This window comes from Mirounga angustirostris, unplaced genomic scaffold, assembly GCF_029215605.1.
Source record: "Mirounga angustirostris isolate CCGP_5_RB_7025 unplaced genomic scaffold, mMirAng1.0.hap1 SCAF_8, whole genome shotgun sequence".
Taxonomy (NCBI): Eukaryota; Metazoa; Chordata; class Mammalia; order Carnivora; family Phocidae; genus Mirounga; species Mirounga angustirostris.
The window spans coordinates 108,508,112-108,530,331 of NW_026991716.1; the positions used below are offsets into that span (position 1 = coordinate 108,508,112).

General features: G+C 40.0%; 1 protein-coding gene across 15 annotated transcripts in view; it reads left to right on the forward strand.

Annotated features, from left to right (window-relative positions):
• The window catches only part of NCOA7 (nuclear receptor coactivator 7), a 155,888-nt gene that overhangs the window by 84,051 nt on the left and 49,617 nt on the right, over positions 1-22,220 (forward strand). For 13 of the 15 annotated variants that reach the window (XM_045865492.3, XM_045865493.3, XM_064598073.1 and 10 more), the window contains 4 exons: positions 12,219-12,298; positions 15,545-15,652; positions 20,180-20,293; positions 20,881-21,006. In XM_045865492.3, the coding sequence (XP_045721448.1) occupies positions 12,219-12,298; positions 15,545-15,652; positions 20,180-20,293; positions 20,881-21,006 (428 nt within the window). The remainder of the gene's footprint in view (positions 1-12,218; positions 12,299-15,544; positions 15,653-20,179; positions 20,294-20,880; positions 21,007-22,220) is intronic. The other 2 variants (XM_064598074.1, XM_064598078.1) reach the window with 1 other exon arrangement.

Sequence of the window (22,220 nt, forward strand, 5' to 3'; positions counted from 1 at the left end):
GTAGCAAAATGGTGCAGATTCTAAAAATGTTTTGTTTCTGAGAGGGGAGCAGGAAAATGGCAGTGAAGTAATTACAGGGAGGCAGATGGTAGCAGGTAAATCTAGATCCAGCACCTAGTGTAGCACCTGGCACACAGTAAACATCCCAGACATATTATTGACATATAATTGATATACCATTGTATAAGTTTAAGTTATACAGCATGTTGACTTGATACATGTATATATTGCAAAATGATTATCACCATAGCTTTAGCTAACACCTCCATCGGGTCCCATAATTACCATTTCTTTTTTGTGGTGAGAACTTTTAAGATCCATTATTTTAGCAACTTTCAAATATATAATACAGTATTATTAACTATGATCACCGTGCTGTACGTTAGGTCCTCAAACCTTACTCATCTTAGAACTGGAAGTTTGCACTCTTTGGCCAACATCTACCTATTTCCCCCATCCTCCAGCCCCTGGTAACCTGAGAGTGATCAAGAGACATTCCTTCCTTTTCCTCTTCCAGTGTCAGCACTCCCATTAATGCAGTATATTGTAATCCATTCTTGTCATTGTTGAAGCAAAAAGTACGGTCACTGAACCAAACAGCTATGTTTTAAAAAACCTTTTGTACTAGAGCTAGATCTGAGTCTAGTCCTATTATAATTGATCTGTTTAGTCCAAATATTGTTCCCTAATTAATCTGTCATATCATATTTGTATTAGGAGAAATCTCAATGTGATTTGGGCTGAAAAAAGGACAACAGATCAGACTAAATATGGTCAGTGATTTTTCAGCTTGAGCAATTTGATTGAAAAATCAAATTAGAAGTGAACTGGGGAAAGGGCAAAGGAAAAATGCTCCAGTACATTGATGGTGGGACGGTAATGTGGTCAAACCTTTCTAGAAGGCAGTAACCATTGTTATCAAGAGACTTACCTTTTCCATACCCTTTGACCCAACAATTCTGTTTGTAGAAATTCACCCTAAGGAACCAGTCATGAGCATATTAGAAGATTTAAATACAGTGACTATCATTTCATTGTTTTATTTATTATTTATTTTGTTATTACATTATTTATTTATACTTTAAGTTTTTATTTTAATTCCAGTTAACGTACAGTGTTATATTAGTTTCAGGTGTACAATATAGTAATTGAAAGTTCCATACATTATCTGGTGCTCATTACAAGTGCATTCCTTCATCCCCATCCCGTATTTAACTCATCCCCCCAACCTGCTACCCTCTGTTTTTTCCCCTTTTGCTCATTTGTTTCTTAAATTCCACATATGAGTGAAATCATGGTATTTGTCTTTCTCTGTCTGACTTATTTCACTTAGCATTATACTCTCTAGCTCTCTCCATGTCTTTGCAAATAGCGAGATTTCATTCTGTTTTATGGCTGAATAATATTCCATTATGTAAATATACCACATCTTCTTCATTGCATTGTTTTAAATAGTGGGAAAATAAAAATAAATGACATAAAATGGAAGACTATGTGCTATTTTTAAGTGATGTAGAAAAACACTGTGGGAAATTTTCACAAAATATTGTTATGGTAGGAAAGCAGGTTGGCAGTGTGTATAGATTATGATTCCATTTCTGTTTAAATAACTCCCCTATATACAGACAAAAAGGGAGATGGAGAACTGCTGGCCTGATAGTCACCAGAATGCAAACACTGATTCCTTCTGAATAGGGGTAACATGGGTGATTTTGTATTTTCTTCCCGTGTTCAACGGTATTTTTTCATGACCATTTATAGTTTGGATTTGTACAGAATTGATCTTTATATTTCTTATTTTCTTCTAAATTTTAAATTTACCTAGCTAAGTTTTTGATCCATTTATATACATATAAAAAAAAGCTACCTTGAGTTTTTGGATGGTAGGACAGAACAGCGGCAGGTACAGGAAGAGCAGAAAGAGCCTGTTTTGGATGAGTGTCTCCTGTAGGTTAGATGCTTTATTTCATTATTTAATTTACTAGTAGTCATGATCTAATGCAGGTGGTAGGAGCCTATTTTACAAATGAAAAAAAAAAAACAAACTAGAAGCTGAGTAACTTACCAGAGGTCCCACTGTGAATCGGTGTAAAGCAGGGATTTGAGCCCAGCTCTCTGGCACAAAAGCCCTAAGGAAACCATTGTACATTGTTCTGCTTCCCCCGAGTCAACTCTGAGAGAGAAAGAAGGCAAAAGTTAAATAAAATTTTAGTGTTTTCTCCATAGCTCCAGGGACATCGTGGTTTCTTAGTAAGGAGAAAAAGTTGATTATACATAGAGTTTCCATTTCCCCTGAGCTAGAGTGTGAATGATGATAAGGTTGAAATTTCTCTCTGGGCTTAACTGCTTAACCTAGTCTTATATATATAATTACAGTCAACACACTCACCAGTTTTATGGCTGGTATGTCAGAAGCTGACTGGACAACTGAAGTACTCTGTTTGCTTAGATACCTAGTGAGAGTTTAGTTAACTCGTTCCACAAATACTTGAGGGCCTGCTCCCTGCTGAGGGCACTACTAGGCTCTGAGGTAAAGAATTCCACCATAAACAACTCCCCTGCCCTTCTTCTTGCATTCTAGATTTTAAATCAGGTGACTGTGACTCACGTTAGTCAAGGACTATATTGCCTGTGGCATGCTGGAAGGAAGGAAAACATCTGCATGGTATTACCCTTCATGTCAACAGAGGAGAAAACATGGAGTTCATATTTAGTATAGTCCGTTCTTCCTCACATCCCTGCCGTCTCCATGAAGGTTGCTCATGACACACCTTTTAAAAAATTTTATTGTAACAGTTTATGATTCAGGTGTTCCAAAATTACCCTTACGATGCTAAATAATAATATTTAATATTTTCATTGCACTCTTGACAGAATGAGGCCAATAATTTCAGAAGTGTGTATCACCAATAGAGAACATATTCTTTAAGCAAATACAAATCCTGTATTTTTCTTCAAGGACATTTCTAACTTTATATTTTTAACTATTAAATCTTTAATCTATCTGCATTGATTTAAGAGTGATCTAGATTTTTCTCCAAATCTTAACTGGAGTTCACCCAACCTCATTTAATAGTAATCCTTAAGGTTTCCTGAGTCCTTGTTTCACACATTGTGGAGTGCTTTACCTTAATCGAATTGCCTTATGTAAGCCTTACAGTAACTCTGTGGGAGTCCAATTGGTATCCGTATTTATTTATTCTTAATTTTTGTGTGTGTGTGTGTTTTTTAAGTAGGCTCCACGCCCAACGTGGGGCTTGAACTCAGGACCCTGAGATCAAGAGTCACATGCTCTATTGACTGAACCAGCCAGGCACACCTGTATCCCCATTTTACATGCTGGGAAACTGTCTTTGATTAAGTAAAGTTACTTAATCACACAGTGAGCCAGGGCAGACCAGTACTGTCATTCAGTCTGTCTGATGCCAAAGCCTCCTCTCTAACATGAAGCTACATGACATTTATGGGAAAAGCCACTCTTTTCTTACTGGTTTATAAAGGCATTTTTGTGTTACATTAAATTCCTTCAATATAGTTCTCATTTTTGATAATTCACATTTTTTTAATTGCTATGGCTTTGTAATCATTTAACATAATACAGGGTTCCTACTGTCTTACTTTTAATTGCTTTGGCTTTATAATCATTTGTTTTAACATCAATACAGGGTTCCTACTGTCATTTTTCTTTTAAAAATAATTTTGGATAGTCTAATGATGTATTTATGCTTCCAGAGAAATATGATGATCAATTTGGCATGTTTCCCTTCTCCAAAAAAAAATTTTTTTTATTTGAATTGTGTTTAATTTAAACATTAATTTGAAGAGAAAGTGAAATATTTACAAGAATGAGATTTCCAATTTAGGAACGTTATATATACCTCCCTTTATTCAAGCTTCCATTTAAAATTACAGTAAACCTTTTAAAATTTACATATATATACACACACACACACACACACACACATATATATATACACACATATATATATATCTTGCAATTATCTCATTATATTTATTCCTAGACATTTTCTAGTTTCGTACTATTATGGGCTGGGACTTTTCAAAACACACTTCTATCACAAATATAAAAGACTATTATATCTGGCCACCTTACTGAACAATTTCATGATATTCTGGATATTTTTATGACGTTGGTTCTTTAAGTAGACACTTCATCTGCTAATAAACAAAATGTCATTGCTTTTCGGTATGTAAAACTCTTTTATCTTTTCCTTTGACGAGGGATTCCACAACACGGTTGAGTATAAACCATGGTAGGAGGAATTCTTGTATTTGTATTGGTGTTTTAATATTTGCTTTCAGTTTCTGCTATAAGCGCTCATCTCAGTTGCCTTGCCCCGGGTATGCTTTTGGAGAGTTTCGGGCTTCATTTCTAAGGAGACGGTTGGTGAGCAAGCGAGGACACGTTCCATGCAGGTGCAGGCGTTGTCTCCGTGCTGTGAAAGGTGGCCTCCAGAGAATGGCAGAGATTCTCTCTTCAGCCTCGGGAGTTCCAGACTGCCGGCCTCCGTTGTGTTTGCAGTGTTGCTGCTTTCATCTCCATGACAAAGTTTATTTTTATTACCTTAAATTCTTGTGGCGTAGTCTTGTATCATCCTAGGTTAGCCGCTTTGTTACAGTTTAGCGGGTTGGGAGTTGTTCTGCCCAGAAGCCTTAAACGCTTTGCTGGAACTGCTCTTAGTCATGTGCCTCCCACAGAACAACCTGCCGAGAAGGATAGGGTGGAGCTCCTGCAGTGCCTGAGGGTGTTCCGTCCACTGCATACCCTGGAGTCTTTCTTCTAGAAAGTTGGGGTGGGGGAAGGGCCTCACAAGTGCCTTAGTTCAGGCTGTGTTTCGTAAGGAACAAGCCCGGACAGACCAGGAAGTGATCTCAGGAGGTCATTCAGTGCTTCCATTCTCACAGGGAAATTGCTTTTTTAATATACAACTTCTAGGGTTCTGTTGATTTTTCAGGAGCATATTTTTTTAATGCATATCAAAGAGTAACTAAAAGTTCTTAATGTTAAGGAAGTTTACTCCTATTTTTAGTTTTCTAACTGGTGTTATTTTTTTAATTTTGTTATTTTTTTTAATATAATGGCTGTTTAATTTCATTGAAGGCTTCCTTGGGATGTATCAAGTGATCAGATCTGGTTTTTCTCTTTTAAACAATTTATAATCATCTATCATATTAATGTTCTATCACTCCTGTGTTTCGGGAATGAAATCTTTTTGCTTAAGGTTTATAATTCTTTAATACCCTACTCTATTCAAATTGCTATTAACTTACGTTGACTGCATTATTATCAATACTAGCATTTGTTAAGCACTTACTGTGTGCCGGGCTCTGAGATAAATGCTGTGCTTGTCATCTCGTTTAATCTTCTGAACAACATTATGAGGTAGTTCTTCCTTTTACAGATAAGGAAGTGGAGGCTCAAAGATTTCAAATAACTTGGTTAATGTTGCACAGCTGTGAGAATGTATCAGGCTGGCTAGTTGAACTCAGTTCATTTTGACCCCCAAACCAAACTGTAATCAGAAAAATGTTTGGTGACATAAGGGAGATGGCACATGACTTGATTTTTATGGTTTATATCATCAAACTGTCACAGTCAAATGTATCAGTTCCCAGTATAGGGATATGCCTGTCATTGGAAGTGGATTCTTCTGTTTATAAATCAAGGTGCCCCTTTCATAGAGAGATCTGGAGAGACATAGACAATTTTTGCCTCTACAAATCCATCTCATTTGGATGCCATGGAAAACTCTCCTCCTTTAGACAAGTTGTTGAGGGTCCTATGCTGTCAGCTCGTGTACCCCCATTCAGATGGTCTTACGATAGAGACAGAAGGAAGGGAGAGAATGGATTGTTCAAGAAGAGTAAGAGGAGAGTACACCCACACCCCAATTAAGTGTGAGGCCAGTACAGAGTTGGCCCTGAGACTTTCACATTCTGTTTGTGCTTACTCACACAATTGATAACAGAAAAAAAAGGCTATATTCTGTCTTTCCTATATCTATACAGAGATTATGGAATCAAGATCCAGGGAATTCACAGTTGTCTTTTGTCTCTTTTCAAGGGCAGTAGTGAACAATGCCCATTGTCCTGACTTCACCCCATCTCCAGTAGTCTGTGACAGGAGCCCGAAGCTTAGGTTTGAACGACATGGGTATTGTCTTATTCTTGCGTTTTTTTCCTCAGAACCAGAACATCTAGCCCGCGCTGCATTCCTTAACATCCCCTACCCATGCCCCAGCACACTTACAGCTCAGATCACTGCTTGAATCCCCCCAAATTCCCTCTTTGAGTCTGAGCCTCTTTTTCTAAAACCTCGTCGCCACTTGTGGTAGGCAGGTCTGTGTCCTCATTTCCAAAACCTGTTCAGTTACACAGCAAAGGCTGAATTAAAGTTATAGATGGAATTGAGGTTGCTTCATCACCTGACCTTAAAGAGAGCATCCTGGATTACCCAGGTGTGCCCAGTATAAACCGCAGGGCCCTTAAAAGTGGAAGAGGGCAGCAGAAGGGGAGGGAGAGCTAGAGAAATGGCACGTGGAGGGGGGCTCGGTTGGGTGTTGCTGGCTTTTGCAGGTGGAGAAAGGGACCTTGAGCCAACGAAAGCAGCCTCCTTGTAGGATTTGGAGGAGGCAAGGAAATTAGTCTTTCCCTGGGACCGCCAGACACTGATTTTAGCCCACTGAGACCCATGTCAGACTTGGAAGCTACAGATCTGTAAGATACTAAGTTTGTGTTTATTTTTCCTGTGGAGGCAACTACATTTGTGATCATTGGTAACAGTAGCAATAGGACAGGAATACATCGGGCCACTGTCCTCGCTGCAGCATCTCAGGGCCCCTCTCCTGCCACTGCTCTCGCTTCGCTGCCCTGCTCGTGTGCCCTGCACCCCCCGGGTGGCTGGGGCAGCGCGGTATTTACTCACTCCACACCTGGTCTGACACCGTGGTGATTAGAGCCCACGCCGTGGTGAAACCGTACTGCTTCTTTCAATATTCACGTCGTTTTGAAACCTTAGTAATCCATTCAAATTTCACAATCCCTTAAGCTCCCAATCCTGTCTTCGCCCCCCGTTTCACTTGAGCGAAAGGCCTTATCCCCACCTTACTGAGCAGGTTAACACCGTCTGTGTTGAGATCCTTCCAGTTTTCACGTCAGGGACCGTGTGGCCTCCCAGGGATCCGTTTGTAGGCGTTCGTGTCTCCTCCTCTGTGTGGATTTGACACTGGCAGTACGGGCTCTTCCTTTAACTTTTCTCCACGTGCGCTCACTTTTCCGAGCCTTTTACTCCCCACTCCCAGGAGCACCCTTCTCCTCACTCCCCACATCTAAGCTTTCCTTAGGGTCTGTCCTCAAACCTCAGAGCCTCTTAGAATGTATTCCTGTGGCAGCTGTAACCGCATCCAAGACTTCACTGACCACCACTGCAGAGGATTCCTTCACATCCAGCCTTCGTGCCCCTGGAGGCCCTGGACCTCAGCTTCGTCTAGCCCCACTGCACAGAGAGAGGAGTCATCTTTCAAGAAACGGGACTAGAATCTCCTCAGATGCTCGGGCCAAGAGCCTTGTGTCGCAGACACTCCCGGCCCTCCCCTGGGGTGGAAAGAGAGGAGGCACGACTTGGGGGCAAGGCACCAGGTCCACCTGGGTCAAGGTCAACACGGGTGCCCCCACATCCGGGACTTATGAGAAATGAGAGGGGCTGGGCTAAGGGGCCTTCGTTTCTCTCCTCTAGGGGTCTTATCAGTTTTGTCACAGTTACTTCCTTATTAGGCTGCAAGAAACTGCCTCTGAGACTTTTTTTTCCTGAGGCGGGGCAGGTAGGAGGTTCAGTTGCTTTGCTCTGAATGGCTTCTGAGGACCATCTGGCCAAGTTTCCCCTCCGGCAGGAGATGCTGTTCCTTCATTTGCTCCAGGTTCTCCTAAGCAGGGGGAGGGTCCAACCTTGTGTAAATATAAGGGTCTGAGGAGGCTGAAGCAGGAAGTAAAGGTGTCATTATCACTGGGAGATCCTTCCATCCTGGGAGATGGTGATGGGCCCTCCCCTGAAACCCTGGAGGTGGAGCCCCATCCTGCAGCACGGCAGAGGAGTCCTTGCCCAAGGCAGCTCCTGTTTCTTCTCGGCTCTCTCCAGGGCCAGAAACCTCTCCCGTGCTTCATGGACTACATGCTGCAGAGCCTGTCCAGGTAAGGTATGCAGGACTTCGCTTACGGAGATACCTTGCTGGCCATCTTTAAAACAATGCAAAAAAAAAAGAATAGGAAGCAGCATGAAGCTTTACCTTGTGCTATTATAAAAAGAAAAAGATTTATTTATTTGAGAGAGAGAGAGCATGAGCAGGGTGAGGGGCAGAGGGAGAAGCAGACTCCCCACTGAGCAGGGAGCCGGATGCGGGACTGGTTCTGAAGACCCTGGGATCATGACCTGAGCCGAAGGCAGACGCTTAACCGACTGAGCCACCCAGGCGTCCTAACACTGTGCTGTTGTGAAGACAATTGAATTAGGTCCTTAGAATTAGCCGGTGTTTTGCTGTCTGTATTGAGTCAGTTGTAAAAATGGCTTGTGGCTTTGATAAGTTCATATGATATTCCTGGTGTGATGTTCTGTCAGTGACGATGTTGCCCCTAATCAACCTTGTCAGGCTCATTGACCTAGATTGGGAAGTTCATTTGATCATACGTACCGGGTATCATATTAAGGCACGAGACATCCAAAGATGGGTGGATATCATGTCCTTACCTCAAGAATTTCAAAATCTTAGATTCTGGAGGGAAGGCTTTTCTTTCTCCCTTTATTTATAATGTTACTGTGTTTGACTTTTTTCTGGCCTACCCACCTGAGACAAAGGAAAAGTAATTTTTGTACTAATTCAGGCGTACAAGTTAACTTTATCCTGAGAGCGTCAGCCAGCACCTGTTTTTCTTTTGCAGCTGAGCAGTATGGAAACTCATGGTTTGGTGGCTTCTGACAGTGTGGTCCACTGGGACCAGAGAGAATTATGCACAGTTTATGGACAGGCATGGACCCGAAGCTGCCACAGATGGGAAGAGGATAGGCTCTAGAAATGGGAAGTGCTTACAAAAGGATGGGAAGAGCCTGTTCAGAAAGCAAGAGCACCTACAGTGACACCTGTTTGTAGTGACAAGAGAAGGGCCTGAGGGTGGGCCAGAGAGTAGAGCTGCCTGGTGATGGGTATTGAGGAGGGCACGCTCTGCCTGGAGCACTGGGTGTTATACAAAAGCAGTGGATCGTGGATCACCACATCAAAAACTAATGATGTATGATTAACATAATAAAACATAACATAATAAAATAAAATTTTTTAAAAAAGGATGGAATACCAGATCATAAGCGTTGTAAAGTACTAAGATTGGGTTTTTCATCAGGCTGTGTAAATTCTCCCTATCTGCAGAATCTAGAGATCTGGAGATCTAAAAAACACTGTCTCCTCTTCCAGAAGTAATTTAGGTGTGGCCACCTGAGGGTGGGGAGGTCCCTTTTTTTATAGTCTGGAGGCATTTCCAGAGGCTCTTTGGTTCTGTGAATGGACCCAATTGAACATAAAAATGACTGGAAAGGGACTCTAATGACAGCATCTATTCCTTTTTTCTTGGTTTTAATATTAATATAAAGGAAATATTTAAAAGGCAGATCAATACCACATGAATTAACTCTTAATGTTTCTGTGTTAACTTCCGGTTCTCAGTACAGTACACTCCTATCTGTCATGTGGGTGCAGTGATCTTGTTGATCGAGCGTGAGGTGTGGGAGGTTGTAGGATGTCAGATGTAGAGCGCTGAGCTAATCTTCTTAGTTCATGGCGTATCATCACTGGTCGGAGCTGGGCTCCCTGTTATTTATTCATTAATTTCTTTGTATCCTCATTCCCCACTCCCATTTCTCTCTCTACCGCATGCATTCTGCTCTGTTCGGTGTGTAGACTTTTATTTGGATGTGACCTTGAAAAATGTGTAGTTGCTTTGTGTGCATCTATTTTAAATACACCTCATGGTATTGTTCTGTACATCCCATTCTTTTTCTCTTGATGTAAACATGCTGCAGTGTATACTTCTGGCTAGTTATTTCTAATTACTGGCTAGGATCCCAGAGCATATCTACTACATTTTGCTTACCCTCCAGCTTCCTGCTGTCACCAATGATGCTGTTAGGTACATCCTCCAGCAAGTGACTCGATGATATATATAAAGTATATACCTCTTGCGAGAGGATGTAGGTCTGTTAGATTGCTGAGTCATATGGGCTGTATATATTGAATTTGCTGCAGTGGCTACACCAGCTTACGTTCCTCCTAGCAGTTCACATCTCTGCCAACGCTAAAATTACCCAACTTTCTGATTTTTGCCTCGCTAATAGCTAGAAAATGATGCCTTGTCTTAATTTGCATTTTTCTGATCACATACAAGTTAGAGCATCTTTTCATGTAGTTAATTCAATTTTATATTTTTTGTCACTTAAATTTTTTTTTTTTAAGATTTATTTATTTGAGAGAGCGAGAAAGAGAGAGAGAGTACATGAGAGGGGGGAGGGTTAGAGGGAGAAGCAGGCTCCTCGCCGAGCAGGGAGCCTGATGCGGGACTCGATCCAGGGACTCCAGGATCATGACCTGAGCCGAAGGCAGTCGCTCAACCAACTGAGCCACCCAGGCACCCGTCACTTAAATTTTTATCCATTGCAGTATGTCTCTCTGGTTTTCAATATCTGGGCTGATTATATTAGGATGTATTTAACCATGAGAATTAATTTGAATCATAATGCAGCTGCTAAACCTTAGGTTGACCTGTTTTGACCTATAAAAACAACAAAGTCTATGGCCCAACTTACAATATGTTGTTGGGCATTTCGGTCTTCCCAGATTTTCAGCATTATAAATAAGATTGCATGAACCGTATGTTATGATATATGGCAGTTTTCTTCTTTTGAATTTTTCCTTAGGATAAAAATCCCTAAGGGAAAGATTACTGAATCAAAGAATGAACATTTTTATGGCTATTGTTGCATATTGACAAATCACTTTCTAAAAGGGCTTGTGCCCTGTTGGTAGGAATGTAAATTGGTGCAACCACTGTGGAAAACAGTATGGAGCTTCCTCAAAAAATTAAAAATAGAAATACCAGATGATACAGTAATTCCACTACTGAGTATTTACTCAAAGAAAATGAAAACACTAAATCAAAAAGATATATTGTAGCACTATTTACAATAGCCAAGATATGGAAGCAACCCAAGTGTCCACTGAGAGATGAATGGATAAAGAAGATGTGGCTGTCATATATATATGACAGTGAGTGTGTGTGTGTAATATTATTCAGCCATAAAAAGTAATGAAATCTTGCCATTTGTGACAACATGGATAGACCTAGAGATGATTATGCTAAGTGAAATAAATCAGAGAAAAAAAAATACCATATGATTCTACTTATATGTGGAATCTGAAAAAACGAATAAATAAAACGGACTCTTAAATACAGAGAACAAATTGGTGGTTGCCAGAGGGGAGAGGGTAGGGAGGATGGGTGAAATAGGTGAAGGAGATTAAGAGGTACAGATTTCCAGTTATAAGATAAATAAGTCACAGGGATGAAAAGTACAACATAGGGAATATAATCAATAATAGTGTAATAACATTGTATGGTGAACATTGAGTAATGTACAGAATTGTTGATTCACTACGTTATTTTAATTACACTTCAATGAAAAAAAAAGTAAAAGAGTGGTATTGATTCACATTAGGCATCATGTATGTCATAACTAGTTTTACTCTAACTCCATCATTATATCTTATCATTTAAACCATTACTTTAATAACTATAAAACGTTACCTCATTGTTATTTGTACTATTTGATTATAGTTAACATAAATCATTTATTCAAGTGTTCATTGATGAACAGTACTTTTTTAAGAGTATGGTCTATTTGTGCCTTTAGTCCATTTTTCTAGTTGTGTCTTTTTTTTTTTAAGTCAGTTTGAAAGTGTTGTATTTTTTTTTTTTAAGATTTTTAAGTAATCTCTATACACAATGTGGGGATTGAACTCACAACCCTGAGATCAAGAGTCTCATGCTCTACTGATTGAGCCAGCCAAGCATCCTGAAAGTGGGTTTTAATGTCCTGTAGATTACCCTATCCTCGATCCCTGAAAATGAAATTATTCATTTATATACATTTTATTCTTCAGATGACAATCAAAACAAAACACATGATAAAAAAGAGAAGAAGATGGTGGTTCAGAAGCCCCACGGTACTATGGAATACACTGTAAGTATAAACAGGAGGTATAAACATTTGTTAATACCACTGGATTTACATGATGTTTCCCCATGACACATCCTGTCCCTTAGCTGCATTCCTCTTGTGTGCCCATTAATTAATGAAGCTTCTTAAGACCTGTTCTAGGTCATTTCTCTTCTGTATTTTCTCTCTGGGCAATCTCATGTAAAACGGTGACTTGAATTACCTTTGATATGCCAGCAATGGCCAACTTTAGGTCTCATCCCACCCATGCCTTCTGAGTTCCATAACCAGACTCACTTGCCTACTCATCATATCCATTTAGACCTCCAGGCTTGGTATTTTTCCAAAAAGCAATGGCTCCATCGGCCACACATTTCTGCAAGCCAGAACTTTGTCCTTGACATCTTCTTCCCATGACTCTCCATGTTCATTCTTATCCCCTGTGACCATCCAGCCAGATCCCTTCATTTTACTCTCTCATAGATTCATGTTCCTTTACATAATTTATCTCAGTTTATTGATTCACTAATGTGATTGTTATTTTAATGTCTGTCTTGTGCCTTAATTCATGGACCCATGGAGAAAGACCCCTTTTTGGTCACCATTGTATTTCTGGGGCTCGCCGGGTACAGGCTGCCATATTGTTGGATCAGTAGATGAATAATGCTGTGCGTGTGTCCATACTGTACCTTCACAGTATGTGCCGTGTACTCATCTCTCTCCTGCAGCATGAACTCCTGGAGGCCAGGAGCTGTGTCCATTTATCCTAGCTCTGCTACAAAGTGAACATTCAGTTCTAGATTTGTTTTAATTCACTTTGAAGTAGCATTGTTGAGGCGTGTTCTCTGACTTCTAATAAGAAAATAAGTGCTGTTGTCATTGCCTGGTTGGGATTTTCTCCTGTGTATATATTTTCTACTCATTGTTCATATGCTGTGCCAGCCTCTATATAAGGCAAACAGCAAGACCTGATCCTTCCCTGGCATTTCTTTTGGAATGGTAAATGATCTCCAAGCCTTCTAGAGTCACACAGGAGAGCCTGGCACAGGCATTTTGTGCTCAGTGTTCTGTGAACATCTCCAGGCATCTTTCTGGGGGTTAAAGGACTAGTCCTTTCCAGAAGGGATTTGGGGTAATTTTTCATTTCACTTTACCAGAGTCTACAGTATGTTTTTGAACCCCATAACACCTCGCACAGTGCCTTACCTCCTAGTAGGTACTCAAGAAGTATTGGATTATTTATCATTAAAAACAATATTAACTCTAAAGCCATGTATGTATCCAGCAGTATTACTCACAAGCCCCTCCAAAAAAAATGAGAAGCGGTATTGGCTAGGAGATGCTTCACAAAGTATATACTAAATGATGCAGTGAGAGTAAATAGCAAGCCCTATGTTAACTCCTAGAAACAGGTGATCAAATTAGTAATGCAGCTGTGCCTGCCTGTTTGATTGATAGGTTATGGAGATTAGTTTTACTTGGCAAGTTATTTTTTGTACTTGTCATTGGAAATAAAAGGTGATTCATACCTTTGTGTTTAGAGAACCATGCTAGCACTTACTGGATTACTTGTTTTGCTCCAGAGCTATGGATGTTCAAGCATCTGTTTAGTTTTTTGGGGTTTTTTTGTTTTTTGTTTTTTGGCATCTGTTTAGTTTTAAACATTTAATGATTCCAGTATCTGTCCCAGGGTCTGTGGCTGGATTCTATATTTATGTCTTATCCTTATGTAATAACTCCAGATTGTTAATGTTTTTCTCCTTTCCTAATCTCCTTCCCTAAACTCCCTAAGCAGTATATTCTACAAGTTTTTTCTTAAAAATATGAAGCAAATTTTTTGATCACTTGCCATGAAGTAAGTGCTGTGAAGCAGGAATTATAATTATCTGTTTGATGAAGGAAGACCCTGAAACATAGAGAAGTTAAGCAAATGACCCAAGGTCACACAGCTAGTGAGTCGCAAATCCACAATTCAGATCCAACAGTCTGGCTCTAATCTCCATTCTCAGTGTGTCCTGTACTGATTCCTAAACCCTGAAACCTCCTAGATGTGAATATATTATGTAAATGTCTAATATTAAAAGAACAATACATGCTTTAAAACATTTTTATTTTTTTTTTTTACTTTTAGTAAGGCTGGTTTTGCCCAGGGTAGAAGTAGGGACATATGGTTGTTAATTTTTCAATGCCTTTTAAAAATACTACCTTGTTCCAGAAATGCTTTGAGGTCATTTTGGTGTCACCTGTAACTATGAATTTGATTAGTCTGAGACCGTTCATCTAGTTGGGGGGTTTTTGATGCTCAGACCAGTGGTGAGTTTCATTCTGCTTCTGCATCTTCACTGGTCCACGACGTCCCGTCACCGCCTCATTCAGGACTTACCTGGGGAAGCCAGTTCTGTGTTTCAGGACAGCCACAGGTCTTGACCCAGGGCTGTAGATGGGAACTTCTTAGTGACACACACCAGAGTGGCCTCCCACTAACAGGTCCCATCCAGTGACCCTAGACAGGGAGTTTGAGATATCGACCTGCCCAGAGGCAGCAGACTTTTTTGGGAAGTTTCCCATCATCTCATTGCCCTCTTTGGTCCCATTTCCCCTCTGTTAGAGAAGGAGAGAGACCTCCTCCTGGGGCATGTATCATAGGTTTCACAGATTTAGACAGCATTAATTTGGCTGACCATGAGAAGTTGTCATTTTAATGACTGAACAGTGATGGGTAGCTAATCTGAATTTCTTACCGATTTCTTTGCCTTCCATTGTATTCATTTGTCAAATGTTTGAGTACCTTCTGTGTGTTGGTCATTGTGCTGACACTGGGGAAATCAGCCATTAACAGGTCACCATCCAGGAGCCTTTAGAGCAGTGAAGAGACTGGCAAGAGACAACATTGAGAATAGAGAAAGTAGCCCTGACTTCTCTGATGGGTGGGTACGGTGTATGTGTTTTATTTCTTCTCTACTTACAGTTTTGTATTGTATCTCATGGACTTCTACTCCATGCAGCTAAGTTGTGCAAAAGCAGATTTAGAAATCTAATTAGTGGACACTGAAATTTGAAGATAAGGGAGCCCAGATATGAACTGATTTAAGACTTTGCTCTTCCATGGTTTTATTAAGGCTTGAGAATGTATCCACTTTCTTTTTCAGAATATGCCTGGATAGAACTACTTTTCATTCACTCATATCACAAATAGATGAATGTTGGAAAGGTTTTTTTGTTTTTTGTTTTTGCTTTATATTTTGAATCTTGTTTGTCTGATTATTCTAGGCTGGAAGCCAGGACACCCTAAACTCCATAGCCCTGAAGTTTAACATCACTCCCAATAAATTAGTGGAACTGAATAAACTTTTCACACATACTATTGTTCCAGGCCAGGTAATTCTTTTCTTGTTGGATATTACTTTTTAGAAATTTTGCGTTTATCTTTAATGCCATTTTTAATGCTTCAGCGTCAGTTTCACAGGATTAACATTGGTGATAATGTGCATTGGTTCAATCTTTCCCTTAGATCAAGAATTCTAAAAGCATTCTGGAACTGAGGAACTGTTCAGAAATGAATACTTTGCAAATGATGAACACAGTTTACTTAACTACTTAACTATCATTAGTTTATGTTGTGGGTGTTCCTCGAAGCATCAAGAGAAGTTAAATTTGACCTTTTCTTCTGTAGAATGTAACTCGAACATTCTTAGAATGTTTTATTTAGAAGTGCAAGTTTCCATTTATTCTGCTCCTGGGATACAAAATGGCCATCATTTTGATTTTAAATTAGGCAGAATTTTGGGGCACCAGGGTAGCTCAGTCAGTTAAGCGTCCAACTCTTGATCTCAGCTCAGGTCTTGATCTCAGGGGTCGTGAGTTCAAGCCCCGAGATGGGCTCCACACTGAGCATGGAGCCTACTTAAAATAACTAAATAAATAAGGCAGAATCCTGTCGTTTTTGTCTTGATTTGATACCTGAAAAAAATGGTCAGTCAGCCAAAAGCAGAGAAATTCAGTAGGACTATCAAGAAAAAGCCATATGATTTTTTCCCCAGGTTTTTAATACTTTATTTATTAAACTGAATGAAATTGACTAATTGTGTAATTTTGCCACTGTCGGTTAGACCAGCAATTTCTTTTAGTACCTTCCACATATTTAATAATATATTCTTGTATTTCTACTTTAAAACTACATTTAGCCAATAAATATATATGACCCAGTCTTTGGTAGGTCCTGACTGAGGCCAAGTTTCCCCTCCTGTCCATAGAACTGTCTGCTTGCCATGAGCACATGCTGGTTTCATTGCTGACTTATTTGAGCATCTTTCTGTCCCTGTACATGACAGTGACATAGGATTCTTTCAGAATAGATACTGCTACTTTTAAGTACAACTTTACTGAGGAAATGCTGATATTGTTCTTTGCATTTCATTCAAGGGCCCCATATGAAGCCAACAGGCCCTAAGTTGGCCAGTTTGTATTATGGTGCTTTTAGTATTTATGTTCTTGTCAAAAGGAGAAATTAGTGGGGCGCCTGGGTGGCTCAGTCGTTAAGCGTCTGCCTTCGGCTTAGGTCATGATCCCAACGTCCTGGGATCGAGCCCCGCATCGGGCTCCCTGCTCAGCGGGGAGCCTGCTTCTCCTTCTCCCACTCCCCCTGCTTGTGTTCCCTCTCTTGCTGTGTCTCTGTCAAATAAATAAATAAATAAAATGGAAAAAAAAAAGAGAAATTAGTGTACTGCCAGTACTGGGTAGCTGAGGGGAAATATGTATTAAAACTCTTCAAAAATTAATAAAAATTTATCTCCAGGAAAATCAACTGGGGTTTCTTATAATCTACATAATATGTCCCTGATCCATGGCAGAGAACCTACGTGTATATTTACTAATTCAACGCTAAAGACTATAGTCACTAGAGTGTAGGAACGTAATTTAGAGTGATTTCTTATTAACTATGTCCATAAACAAAATATCGGTACTAGGTTAAGGTCCAATAGCCAACTGGAGGTAAAAGGACTGTTTTATTTTTTTATTTATTTTTATTTTTTTAAAGATTTTATTTATTTGACAGAGAGAGACACAGCGAGAGAGGGAACACAAGCAGGGGGAGTGGGAGAGGGAGAAGCAGGCTCCGTGCTGAACAGGGAGCCCGATGCGGGGCTTGATCCCAGGGCTCTGGGACCTTGAGCTGAAGGCGGACGCTTAATGACTGAGTCACCCAGCCACCCCAAAAGGACTGTTTTAATATGCCAATTGTAATGGCAAAAATGCCCAAAATGGGAGCCCTAAAGCTTTGTTTCCGACTGGCCTTGTGGTAGCTGTTTGACATGGGCAAGTCCCTTCCTTTTTTGGACCTCAGTTTTCTAAGCCCTGAAATTAGGGGGTGGGCCACAATGTCTCTGGTGTCTTTTCTATGATAGCCTCTGCAATGCTGTCTAGCCCCTCATAGAACTAAACAGTTATGTGCTGTTGGCTGTCTCAGGACCCAGCTGTAATCAGGATTTTGCTGACAAAGATAAGAAATCAGGGGCGCCTGGATGGCTCAGTTGGTTAAGTGACTGCCTTCGGCTCAGGTCATGATCCTGGAGTCCTGGGATCGAGTCCCGCATTGGGCTCCCTGCTCGGCAGGGAGTCTGCTTCTCCCTCTGACCCCCTCATGCTCTATCTCATTCTCTTCTCAAATAAATAAATAAAATCTTTAAAAAAAAAAGAAAAAGAAAAAAGAAATCAAGAAGAGGGAAATTGAGGGGCTTTCAGAAACTGTAGATAACTTTTTGTCTTAGTTCCTGGAGGGGTAGGTATTCCTTTCATCTCAGTAGATCTGATAACTCAAACCTGGGTTTATCTGCTCTGATTCCAAAAAATTTGAGACTCACCCTTCTAGAGACTGATTTGATGGTCACCATGAGGTAGGGAAGGAAACTGGTCTGGCTGGGTGAGTGACCACATGTAAGAGGTGATTTTCAGAGGAAGTTGTAACTTAACTAAAATCTTACTATAGACTTTTTGTTGCTTAAAAGACCAAAACCAATAGCAGACAAACTTTGAATAACGGAGGCATAAAAATTTTTTTTAGAAGGTCTTGAGTTTGGCTATTAGTTTGGATACTTACATCAAATTTCAGGACATGTACAAAGAATGTACTTTTGCAAGTAGTTTGTCTTGAGCACACTCAGAAGTTACCTTGCAGAGACATGGTTTAAGTTGTTTTTATATTCACCGAGTACCTTGGCTACACATGCTTAGAAAAGTTTCTAGGCTAAAATGATGACAGGTTTGTTTTATGGTAAAGAACGTGAAGATCTCATATCCACCATTTACCTGTGTGTTGGAGTACACCCAGCATTATTTTCTGAAGTCAGTAGGTAAATTTACCCCTGCCCGTGTTCCAGGCTCACATCCATGTTGAGAGAGCTGGTGTTTTTACTGAGCTTCCCAGCATCCATCGGTCACCTCTGTTTACACTGCAATGAACTGTGTAAGCACGAGAATTATCCCTTTGATTTGACATTTGGAACAGGCCAGACAATAGAATCTCAACCCATGTTGCCTAACACTTGTCAAGAGCTCAGATACAAAAAAATATTCATGGAGAATTGCTTGGAAGAAATGTCATCTATTCATTCCTCTATGTAAGGTAGGTAAGAGAGCTGTCTACCAAGACCATATAATTTTAGGCCTCTGTAAATTGCTCTTATGGAACTCTACACGTTGGCATTTGCCACTGATCCACATTGAAGATGTTGTAAAGAATGGTCCCCCAAAACTGGTTATTGTATTAACGGTCACTGTGTCATCAAAGACAAGTAGTTCAGCCCGGGATACTCTTTATGAGACTTACGGAGAAAATACTTAGGAGAAACTGGTTTGTTTTTAAATTCTCACTAATGATGTCCATCCCTTTGCGTTGGTTTTTGGAAACTCAGACCTGGTTTTATGGCTCACACCTCAGTGAGTGAGTGGTAATTTTGGAGCATGTAGTTTCAGTAGTAATTAGTCCTCATCTTATTTCTCCTTGATACTGGTTTTCCTACCTTTATCATAAGGCGTCTTTTGTTGTTGCCTCACATTTTTTCTAGATTGAAGAGAGATTTGAATAACTAAAGTTAAAACAGAGAAAAGGTGGGAAAGAGTGAATAACAAACACTATTGAACCGTTGTTATATGACTAGTGCTAATTATGTTTTATAACAGCAGAAGTCATCATTTTAAGACTGTATATGATATATGCCAGAATGTCACATGTCTCATTTTAAGTGTGTTGAATGACAGGATCATAATAACATTTCAGGAACCAGTACATTTTGCAGAAGGAGGCTATTTTGTCAATTTGGGAGATTTTAATACTTGTTTTTCGATAAGCTGACAGTGATAGAAGAGAAAGTACTGAGGTTATTGATATTACCTTGTACCACTTATCGTACAATGATTTTACTATGTTAGCGCTCAGGGCCGGCTTAGAGTTAGCAAGCGTGGATTTGTTTCATCTCTTCCTGACGCAGGTGTTATGTTTAGAAGCATGCCAGGCTACTCTCTTCTCTCTTCCCTTGTACCATTAGTACACTTCCCTGGAAGCTTCTTTCCTCCCTATCTAAATCTCCCATACTGCTCAAAGTTTCACTTGGACCCACTTGCTGTATATGACCTGCCCAGGGTGCTCACCCACGTTGTTCTCTTCTGCGAGCTCCTGCAGTGTCTGTACGTATGTCCCATACCTTTTGCACTGCACACATTTCTATTATAGAGTATTGTTTCATGGATTAGTCTAGAAGGCCCCAAGGTACTTAGGAGTTTTGCAAAGGCCAAGTAGGCCTTAGCCATGTACTTAGCATGACACTGTGCAGAGAGCAACTGTTCTAAACACTGCCTAGTGTATGCCTGCCCGATTCTTGATCCTCAGCTTGTCTTTCCCATTTTCAGGTCCTTTTTGTGCCAGATGCCAACTTTCCTTCCAGTACCTTAAGATTATCATCATCCAGTCCTGGTGCTACTGTCTCTCCGTCATCATCAGATGCAGAATATGATAAACTGCCTGTATGTATGTCCCTCATGAGCTGACATTCATATTTATCAAATGTATTTTTTGAGTTATAGAATTTTATGTGTTGTTTTTCACAGGTTGTCATCTGAAATTCCCCCAAAGGGGTGGGGATAAGGATTTTTCATTAGTTGAGAGAAAGCATCCTATCAAAAAGAAACATGTTCACATTTAAGGTCTCAGAGGCAAAAATGCACACCTCGTTTATGTAAAAGTATGAAGTTAAACTCTCAATGAGACTGATCGTTTATTTGTATGGCTTTTACTCCTTTTTCTAGAGAACTTGAACCATGAGTCAAATATGAATTCCTTCATTTAGGTTATTTTCTAAAAACATTTGATGAGCCATTTTTATGGTTTCATACATATGCACGTGTTGTTGTTGTTGTTTAAACCTTAATGCTGTTTGGATACTTACTGTATTGGTGATAATTTTTGAAGGACAAAGGATATTTGCCTCTTTTTCATGTTCAAGTTAAATAAAAACAAGTTCCTTACAGGGAACTTGTGTGCCTTGATTTATATAAATAATCTGTTTAAACAGTGCTTCTATTTGATTTTGGGAATTTTTGCTTTCTTAAAGGATGCTGATTTAGCAAGAAAGGCCTTAAAACCCATTGAAAGAGTCTTATCATCCACTTCTGAAGAAGATGAGCCAGGCGTGGTAAAATTTCTAAAAATGAATTGCCGATACTTCACCGATGGAAAGGTATATGGCCGTGTAATTTGCTTCCTTTTCTTGGACTCCATGGAAAACTAAAGTAGGTTCCAAATTACTCAAGACAGGGGACATTAAAATATCTTTCCCAAAGTTTCATCATAAGATTTCATAAGTGTCCATTTGTTTTCCCCTGTTGGATGCCTGGCATTGTACTTATTATACGATTCTTTGTGACCTTGGATTTATCATTTTCTCTTTCAGTTCTTGGTCCGTACATTGCTAGGGAGCCAATATAGTACATGCTTGACAGCAAGGGCCGAAATTAGACTCAGTGAATTTAAAATCCAGTTCTGCTACCCACTAGCTCTGAGACCACGGGCACGGTATTGAGTTGCCTAAGCTTCCATTTTCCTCATCTATAAAATAGGAACAATAGGGGCGCCTGGGTGGCTCACTCACTCCCCCTGCTTGTGTTCCCTCTCTTGCTGTCTCTTGCTCTCTGTCAAATAAATAAATAAATAAAATCTTTAAAAAAATAAAAAAATTTAAAAAATAAAATAGGAACAATAATAAAATTTAATCTGTAGGAGGGTGGTAATTAAAAGGGATGGTCACTGTAAAGATCTTAGCACCTAACTTGGAAAATGTGAAATTCTCAACCCATTTGCTGCTAGAGATGCTGATATTAAAAATAATGTCTGTTATGTTGTATGGTTAGTTTTATGATTGTTGGTGTGGTTTACAAAGCAAATCCAGCTTTTAGTGAGCCTCTGAAGAAAGGGTTATGTTGACATAAAGTGAATTCCTGTTGATCATAGTGGAGACTTCATGCCAGGTTCCAAATGGTAGGAAAATACATTATTAATGTGCATTTATAACTTTTGCAACCAAGAATAAGTAGTGCTTGCAATGCAAAATTTTTCACAAAGATGATCCGTTACTCATTAGGAGTACCAAGATAAATGGTCTACCTACAGGGAGTCCTCTGTGGCCTGCTGTCTCTGAGATAAAACCTATAAAATCGTAAACTGGCCAAGCTTCAGACAGACGGGCCCACCAAATTACTGCTTTTTTTTTTTTTTTTAAGATTTTATTTATTTATTTGAGAGACAGAGAGCATGAGAGGGAGGAGGGTCAGAGGGAGAAGCAGACTCCCTGCCGAGCAGGGAGCCTGATGCGGGACTCGATCCCGGGACTCCAGGATCATGACCTGAGCTGAAGGCAGTCGCTTAACCGACTGAGCCACCCAGGCGCCCCCAAAT